We start from the raw sequence: 9,969 nt of genomic DNA on the forward strand, positions 1-9,969 counted from the left end.
TTCTTTTTTTTTTTTTTTTTTTTTTTTTTTTTTTTTTGAGAAGTTTTTGCTACAGGGTGTGTGCGCTCACCAGAAAGACAGACAGAGAGAGATGGAAAGTAAGAAATTACCCTCCAGGGAGGATGCCCATGCCGCAATCCCTTCTCCTCCATTCTCCTCTCGGGATCTTGGGCATGCACGCACTCATGCCTGGTGTTTTTAGCCACTAGGTCCGGGACACGAACCGTGGTCAACTACGTGGGAGTCCAGTGACATAGCCATTACACTAACTGCTGGTCCCACCACTGTATAGTTAACAGATTGAAATTATGAATATATTCTGTGGTACTCTAGTTTGAGGTTTTGATCGCCTGCTTTTCGTTATGATGGTATAGATCTAAAGTTGCTTAAAAGAAAAAAAAAATTGTTTTGAGAGGTTTTTGCTATAGGGTGTGTGTACTCACCAGAAACACACAGAGAGACAGAGAGATAGAAAGCGAGAAATCACCCCCCGGGGGGGTGGCCACGCCTCAATCCCTTCTCCATTCTCCTCTCGGGACCTTGGGCACGCACGCACACCCGCCTGGCATGAGTTTAAGCCCCCCCAGGGAGGATGGCCATGCCGCAATCCCTTCTCCTCCATTCTCCTCTCGGGATCTTGGGCATGCACGCACTCATGCCTGGTGTTTTTAGCCACTAGGTCCGGGACACGAACCGTGGTCAACTACGTGGGAGTCCAGTGACATAGCCATTACACTAACTGCTGGTCCCACCACTGTATAGTTAACAGATTGAAATTATGAATATATTCTGTGGTACTCTAGTTTGAGGTTTTGATCGCCTGCTTTTCGTTATGATGGTATAGATCTAAAGTTGCTTAAAAGAAAAAAAAAATTGTTTTGAGAGGTTTTTGCTATAGGGTGTGTGTACTCACCAGAAACACACAGAGAGACAGAGAGATAGAAAGCGAGAAATCACCCCCCGGGGGGGTGGCCACGCCTCAATCCCTTCTCCATTCTCCTCTCGGGACCTTGGGCACGCACGCACACCCGCCTGGCATGAGTTTAAGCCACCGGGTCCGGGACGTGAACCGTGGTCAACTACATGGGAGTTCAACGACATAGCCATTACCCTACTTGCTGGTCCCGAAAATATTTTTCTTTTACGTATAGTAATAGTAATAATTATACTCTTAAGCAGCTAATTATGCTCCTGAGCAAACTCCTGCATCATATAACGTATAGTGTTTTTCTGTTTGGTTTAACTATTAGGAAATTCAGAGCCTTGGTTTGTGCTCCATTTGTAGAAAATGTACTTTATAGCTTACCTTCTATGTGTTAACTTCATTTTTCGTTTCTTCTATTTTTTCCAATTTATTTTTCTTTGCCCTGATCTCCTTATTTGCTTTATATGTAGTTGTGATGCATATTTTCCTAAGTAGTACTTTATATTGAATGGGGTTTAATAAATGACATTATTTTTTTAGGATCGTGCTTTAGATTACCTAAGTACTTGCATTGATCAAGTTCAAACATTTGGAGACATTCTGCAGTTGGTTATTGTTGAACTAATTTATAAGGTAAGACAGATAATTTGTGCTGGGTAAAATAAACTGGGCAGTTGAAGACAAGGTTTAAATAGTCTCTTTCTGGGTTGCTACTTAATCACTGTAATATAAAGGGTTTATCAGTTTTTTGGTTTTTTGTTTGTTTTTTTAAGAAACAGTGTCTTGCTATATTGCCTAGCCAGAATTCACAATCCTCCTACCTCAGCCTCCCATATATTGCAAGAGGAATAGCTTTTGACTTAAAAGATACTGACTGTATATATTTTAGGAAAATCTAATATGACTTCTAACTTCAAGAGAAAAAATAAGGGACATTTGCTTCACAAGGTATCAGGATACATTTAAAATAGGAAAGAAAATTTTAGTTTCCTCTTCAGTATTGAATATGATTTTAAGTGATAGGAAGTTATATTTAGAAAAAAAGGTTTTCCTTCTTGTTTGTGGAACTGGTATTTTTCTTTTATCAACTATTAAGATTCATGTCACCAACATTGTGTTTCTTTTCTTAACATGGCATCTAGAATAAAAATTTATTGTCTACCATAGCGCACATATTATTGTACTTGGTTAATGTGTCCTTGGTTTAGTTTATATTTTTTCTTTCACTTCTATATAATATGTATATCTTTCATTACAGGCCATCCAATAAAATCTTTTTTGAAGGAGTAAAATATAAATTACGACATAATTTAAATGAATATGTAGATGTAACAATTATTTGAAATAAAACTCTCTTCTGAAGTTGCCAGTATTGTATCAGTCTTACTCCATACTGGCTGATATTTTCATATGCACTTACAGAAATATTGTTGGCTTTTAGATTAAGGAAACTAACATCTCATAAGCTAACATCCATATAAACAATTCCACTTAAAAGCAAGTGTTCCTGAAATCTGCTGACAACTAAATATTTTCTCTTCCAGGTCTGTCATGCTAACCCATCAGAAAGGGCTCGTTTCATTCGCTGCATCTATAACTTACTGCAGTCATCTAGCCCCGCTGTAAAATATGAAGCAGCTGGGACGTTAGTGACACTGTCTAGTGCACCAACTGCAATCAAGGTACTGCTCCTTTCTTTGGAGGTCATATTGGATGACAGATAAGCTTTCTGTCACTCATGATTACTAACATTGCAATTTACTGTGTGATTATGACAGAAAAGCCGCACATTTTATAAAATTCTTTGATTCCTTTCATATTCTGACCTTTCTTTTCTTCCTTCCTGTTTTCACATATACATAGACAGAGTGTCAGAAAAAAAATCAGAACAACAGTATTGCTCATTTCTGGAGAATGATAACTTGTATTTTAATATCTCTTTCCAGACTTTAATTGCATTAAAAACTGGATCGAGGAAAAATTGTATGAATCCTAAATGATAAACCTTTAAAAAGTTCCAGCGAGAATTTTTAATAATAGAATATTATCTTTCTCTTCTTTTTTACTCTTTAAAGACTATCAGAAATCCATAATTTATTCAGAGAATGAATTGTTCTAGGAAGCCAGATTATAGCAATATAATTTACTGCTATACCCACCAATACTTAAATTTTGTTTTGACTTTTCATTTTGAAAAAAATTTAAATTTACAGGAATGTTGTAAAATTAGGACAAAGTTCCCATATATATTACCTAGCTTCCTATAATGTTCACATCTTACATAACTATTGTATAATTGTGAAAATGAAGAAATTAATATTGGAACAATATAATTAACTACAGCCTTTATTCAAATTTCACCAGTTTTTCCACAAATGACATTTAATTATCACATCTTAGTCATCTTCATTCTGTGATAATTCCTCAGCCTTTCCTTTCTTTCATGATATTGACACATGAATACCAGTTTGTTTGTAAAATACCCCTCAATTTGGGTTCATCCAGTGTTTTCTTAGTTGGATTGAGGCTGTATGTTTTAGAGAAGAATACCACGGAAGTGAATGTCCCTCTCAGCATATGATGTCAAGTGGTACATGATGCCTATATATCTTATTACTGGTGATGTCAGCCTAGATCAGTAATTTGAAAGTAGTATCCACTAGATTTCTCCACTCTTAATGATTTATGCCAGTGTAATCAATAAATATTGTGGGGGAGATACTTTGAAACTATGGAAATATTCTATTGCTCCTCAAATTTATTTCTAAAAATTATTGCATCTATCAATGGTTTTTCTCTTAACAATTATTACTAAGGTAGTATGATAGTGATTTTCTGTTTCCCTGATTTTGCACATAGTAATTAAAATTCTTATGCAAGGAAGAACTACTGTTTGTCTTCCTTTCCTTTTTTTTTCTTAATATTGGTATGAATATTTTATGTTATGGATCATAAACCAGTATTATTTATTTTGTTGATCAAATTGTTCTAGCTTTAGCTAAGGAGAGGTCTTCCAGATTCACACCTTTCTCAATTGCTTTTAAACTTCATCATTCTAAAATACTTCAGACATTTTTTGTCTTATTAATAAATGTCTTACATACTCGCTAAAATATTTTAATAACTCAGAATCACTTTTTTTTTTTTTTAAGAGATTTGTGCTATAGGGTGTGCACCCTCACTGGGGACACAGACAGAAAGTGAGAAATAACCCCCGGGGGATGGCCATGCCACAATCCCCTCTCCTCCATTCTCCTTTCTGGATTTTGGGCATGCACACACATGTACCTGGCCTGAGTTTTAAGCTGCTGGGTCTGGAACTTGAACTGCGATCAACTATGTGGAAGCCCAGTGACATAACCATTACACTATCTACTGTCTCCCCAGAATCATCCTTTTTTGGGAGGGAGAGGTTTTCACCAAAGAGCGAGAAATCACCCCCCAGTAGAGAAGGCCACGCTGCAACCCCTTCTCTATTCTCCTCTCGGGGTCTTGGGCACACATGCATGTATGCACGCACATGCCCCCAGCATCAGTTTAAGCCAACGGGTCTGGGACTAAGCCACAGTCAACTATGTGGGAGTCCAGCGACATAGCCATTACTTCAACTGCTGATCCCTCCCCAGAATCATCTTCATAGTTTTCTTTCTTTACTGGCATACAGATGTGTTAGACTTTGCTTCTAAACTGAAACATGCTAATAACTATAGTTTTTGAGATTTTCTGTCTGCCTTTGTTTTTTGTTTTTTTTTTTTTCCTTCATTCCTTAGTTTCAACCCTTCCTTTTTGGAAGTTAGTATTTCTTCCTATTGCAGCAAAATCCTTTGAATTTGTAATGCTTTTGATCTTTCATGAGCTTGAAAGATAGCATCTATAGAAAATTTAGGAAGAAGAATGTGGGTTTCCTCTGAACAATATGCATAAATTCTAGTGCAGGTGTTACTGAGTTTGGCTTCTTGGGGACTATCCTTTTTGTTGGCTTACCTTCAGATTTTTTACAACAGTATTAAAATGTCTTTTTTTTTTTTATATAGGCTGCTGCTCAGTGTTACATTGATTTAATTATTAAGGAGAGCGACAACAATGTAAAGCTTATTGTACTGGATCGATTAATAGAATTAAAAGAACATCCTGCCCATGAACGAGTACTGCAGGTAAGTGTCTAAAAGAGAGAAATCCTAAATAAAATATTTTGTAGATTAAGATCATTCTCAGGCCTTACCATCTTGGTTAACTTAAGGGCTAGAAGACTGAGCGGTTTAAATTCTGATCTACTTGGGACCAGTAGTTGGCATCATGGCTATGTCGCTGGACTCCCATGTAGTCGACCGCAGTTCAAGTCCTGGACCCAGTGGCTTAAACTAACGTTGGGCCCATGTGCTTGCGTGCCCAAGATCCTAAGAGGAGAATGGAAGAGAAAGGGTTGCGGTGTGGCCATCCCCCCCAGGGAGTGATTTCTTGCTTTCTGTCTCTTTGTCTTTCTGACAAGTGCGTGTACCCTTTAGCAAAAAAACCTCTACAAAAAGAAAAACTTTTTTTTTTTGATCTGCTCAAGTATAACTCTTAAATCACCATAGTCTTTTGGGATATTGTCTGCCATAAATAGTAGTCCTAAAATAAATTAATATACTTTATCTTTTCTTATTAATGCTCTATAATATTCTTAGCAACAGTGATATATGCATTTTAATTTGAATATAATTAACATTTCTTAGAAAATAATTATACCAATTGGGAAGATCAAATTTTAGAAAATTATCAATATATCTATTTAATTCGTGAGAATAACGATGGTTATAAAAATAAAATCCCGTGGCAGCTAAAGGCAGTGCTGATCTTAGGTCAGAACAACTGTAGAGGACAGTGTTGGAACAGTGGGAGAACTGTGAATGCAGGCTGTCTATTACTTAATAGTTCTTATCAAATTCTCTGAATTTAATAATTATATTGTGGTTATATAAGAAATTTTATTAGTCCATTAAATGTTTAGTAGTAAAAAGAAAATAGTATGATAAACCAAATGTGGCAAAATATTAGTAATTGGTAAACATAGATAAAGGTTATATAAGAGTTCACTCTTTTTCTGTCAGTTTGGAATTTTTTTAATAATTATTTTGTTTAACTTTATTCATTGTCATTATTTTATCATTATTATTATTATTATTATTTAATATTGAAATTGACCAGAGAGAGAGAGACAGAAGGAAAGTGAGAAAGCAAGCTGCCAGGTCTGGGACTCGAATCTCAGTCAGCCCTATGGGAGTCCAGCTGCCTTAACCACCACGTTGCCTGCCAGCCCCTGGAATTTTTTTTAAATATAAAGCATAGGGGCTAGTGGGACCAGCAGTTAGCGTAATGGCTATGCCGCTGGACTCCCATGTAGTCGACCGCGGTTCGCGTCCCGGACCCGGTGGCTTAAAACTCACGCCGGGCACGTGTGCGTGCGTGCCCAAGATCCCGAGAGGAGAATGGAGAAGGGATTGTGGCGTGACCATCCCCCCTGGGGGGTGATTTCTCGCTTTCTGTCTCTATGTCTCTCTCTCTGTCTGTCTGGTGAGCGTACGTGCATAGCAAAAACCTCTCCAAAAAAAGAAAAAGAAAGGCAAAGCTAACATTTTGAGTTTGAATGGGTATCAGGAGACTCAAAATAGCTACTTCTTTTACCACAAAGATTTTCTTCTTGTGACTAGAAAGATTACTATTAATTCATGATTCTTTACTGCTTTCCAGGATCTGGTTATGGACATTTTAAGAGTGTTGAGCACACCAGACTTAGAAGTACGCAAGAAAACTCTGCAGTTAGCCCTGGATCTTGTCTCTTCCAGGAATGTTGAAGAGGTAAAGCAAAACTCTGACAGCACTTTGTAGTCTATCAGTCCAAACACAATGTAATCCTCACTTACTTTTACTTTATTCTATAGCTGGTAATTGTCCTGAAGAAGGAAGTGATTAAAACAAATAATGTGTCTGAGCATGAAGATACCGACAAATACAGACAACTCCTTGTGCGAACATTGCACTCCTGTTCTGTCCGATTTCCAGATATGGCTGCCAATGTCATTCCTGTGGTATGCAATCCTGATAACCTTAATTTTAAAATCTCTGAAATATTTTTTTTTAAATACAAATTATTTAATAAACTCCAGAAGCCTCAATTGTCTGGAACCACTAAATCTCATGGTCAGAAGGAATCCTTATGTCTGCCATTAAGCTCTGAAGGACCTTGACATCTTTTTCTTACATTTTCACCCAAAAGTTAAATAAAAACACAGCCATTAAAAGAAGAATTCTGGGCTGGCAGGTGGCGTGGTTATAAAAGTGCTAGAGTCCTACATGGCTAACCTAAGTTTGAATCCCAGACCTGGCAGTTTGCTTTCTCACTTTCCTTCTCTTTCTCTTCCTGGTCAAATTAAAATAGTAATAATAATAAATCAATTTTTTAAAATTCTATATTTTTTATTGATGTTTATTACAGTTACGTAAAGTAAAATGTTGCCTGTGTATATTATTCAGTAAGCTACGTAAGTCTTTCCTTCAAATAATTTAAGCTCTTAACGTTGAAGGAATTATTTATAGGAAAAATTTATATACCTAAAATATTTTCTGTTGCTTTCAGATAAATGAGATATGTTACTGTAATTTAAAACTTTACCTTTGAACTCTGAATTTTCTTTAAAATGATTTTACTTTTATTTAAAACTTAAGAGTGTCCAATTAATATATTTTGACTTGTGGATTTCTAGCTTCTCTCTCTCTCTCTTTATTTTTTAGTTTGATGTAGAGCACGGGGACTTGCTAGAGAGAAATGGGGAAAGTGGGAAATCACCCCCAAGAGAGATGGCCCTGCTGTAGTCCTTCCTTCATTCTCTTCCTGGAATTTTGGACCTGCATGCACATGAAACTAGCATGATTTTCAAGCCTCTGGGTCTGGAATTGGAACTGCCAAGTCAGCCATGTAGGATCCAGACAACTTAACCTCTGTGCCACCTGCTGGCCCTCTAGATTCTCTTTTACAGTGAGTTTTATTGAGTCCTTGGAAAAGTCCTGACACCTTTTTCTGTGTTTTTCTATGCAAACATGCATCACGACTCTTCTAATGACCCACTATTGTAAACTTTGCTACACATAACAGAAACATCAGACCAGCTGGTAACATGGCAGTTAAGATGACGATTCCACATGACTGCATGATTTGAGTCTTGGATTCAGTGACTTGAGAAAAACATTGGGCATCTGCATGCACAAAATCCCTAAAGGAGAAATGTAGAAGGGACTGCAGTGGGACCATTCCCCATAAGGAGTGCTTTTTAACTTTTCTTCTTTGTCCCTTTAGCAATTAAAACAAACAAAGAACAGAAAAGTCATTGTGACTTCGTTTGCATTAATAATACTTGTCTCAATTTACATTTTGTAATGTATTTGAAAATTAGTACCTATAGTTTTTGTAAATTTATTCATTTATTTCTTGCCTTACATAATTTTCTTTCTGAAAGTTATACACTTATTAATCCTATTCCCTTTTCTTTTAGTTAATGGAATTTCTCAGTGACAGTAATGAAGCAGCAGCTGCTGATGTCTTGGAGTTTGTTCGTGAAGCCATTCAGCGCTTTGATAACCTGCGAATGCTTATTGTTGAGAAGATGCTTGAAGTCTTCCATGCTATTAAATCAGTCAAGTAGGTTTAAACAACACTTAAATGTAAGGTTAAGAAAGCATTTTTGTCAGTTTCTTGAAAATAAAATGAGTTTATTTAGGACAAGCCAAATAAGACAGGTTAAGCATGACAGTAATTATCATTCCCCTGCACTCTCAGATAAATGAGGTATGATCATGGGCAAACAAAAAACTTTTTTAGGAGTGGTTTAGCTAGATTTTTCTCTTCTGACTTCATTGTGAATTCTATGTTCACAAAAGCGTATTTTTAAATGGCATCACTTTTTGGGTATCATTATCTGCAACCCACTTTAGCTTTTATTACAGATAAGGATTTGGGGGGCCAGCAGTTAGCGTAATGGCTATGTCGCTGAACTCCCATGTAGTCGACCGCGGTTCGAGTCCCGGACCTGGTGGCTTAAACTCACGTTGGGCGTGTGTGCAAACGTGCCCAAGATACTGAGAGGAGAAACTGGAGGAGAAGGGATTACAGTGTGGCCATCCCCCCAGGGGGTGATTTCTCACTTTCTATCTCTCTGTCTCTCTTTGTCTTTCTGGCGAGCGCACGCGCCCTATAGCAAAAACCTCTTTAAAAAAAAAAAGATAAGGATTTGGGGCTAGCAGGTGTTGTGGTTTAAGGCACTGGACTCCCACCTGGCTGACCGCAGTTTGAGTCCCAAATCTGGCGACTTACTTTCTCTCTGTCTTGCTCTCACGTTTGCTCTCTGTCCCTATCTGGTCAAATTAAAATGCAAATAAATAAATAAAGTAATTCTTTATTAAAGGTAAGGATTGAAGGGCCAGCAAGTGTTGTGGTGGTTGAGGGGCTCGACTCCCACATGACTGACCGCTGTTTGAGTCCCAGACCTGGTGGCTTGCTTTCTCAATTTCTCTGTCTCTGTCTCTCAAAAGAAGGAAAGATAAAGATAAGTATTGATTGCAACCAGCAGGTGGCATAATGGTTATGTTGCCAGACTCCCACGTAGTTGACCATGGCTCGAGTCCTGGACCTGGCCACTTAAAACTCACACTGGGCGTATTTGTGTGCATGCCCAAAATCTTGAGAGGAGAATGGAGGAAAAGGGATTGCAACGTGGCCATCTCCTCTGGAGAGATATTTCTGCTTTGTGTTTCTCTGTCTCTGTCTACCCAGCAAATGCACACTTCGTATGGTAAACATCTCTCAATATTTCCAAGGATTGAAAATACAACTTAAATCTTAACATTATGTGTTTCCCTTCAAATAGCTTTTGCTAGTGAGAAAGGATTGTTACATCCAATTTTTGACTCATTTAACTTAAAGCAGTATTTTTATTTAGATAGAGAAAAAAAGAACAAAGTTGTTTTTATCATATAAAAATATACTTATGGATGTGAGCAAGATTTTCTTT

At 37.2% G+C, this 9,969-nt stretch overlaps 1 protein-coding gene across 2 annotated transcripts in view; it reads left to right on the top strand.

The window, feature by feature from the left end:
- Positions 1–9,969, top strand: part of COPB1 (coat protein complex I subunit beta 1) — a 42,682-nt gene that overhangs the window by 6,321 nt on the left and 26,392 nt on the right. For both annotated transcript variants that reach the window (XM_014584720.2, XM_027768681.1), the window contains 6 exons: positions 1,466–1,558; positions 2,470–2,607; positions 4,960–5,079; positions 6,656–6,763; positions 6,847–6,993; positions 8,455–8,600. In XM_014584720.2, the coding sequence (XP_014440206.1) occupies positions 1,466–1,558; positions 2,470–2,607; positions 4,960–5,079; positions 6,656–6,763; positions 6,847–6,993; positions 8,455–8,600 (752 nt within the window). The remainder of the gene's footprint in view (positions 1–1,465; positions 1,559–2,469; positions 2,608–4,959; positions 5,080–6,655; positions 6,764–6,846; positions 6,994–8,454; positions 8,601–9,969) is intronic.

Source organism: Tupaia chinensis, unplaced genomic scaffold (assembly GCF_000334495.1).
Source record: "Tupaia chinensis unplaced genomic scaffold, TupChi_1.0 Scaffold000077_1, whole genome shotgun sequence".
In the NCBI taxonomy this organism is placed as follows: Eukaryota; Metazoa; Chordata; class Mammalia; order Scandentia; family Tupaiidae; genus Tupaia; species Tupaia belangeri.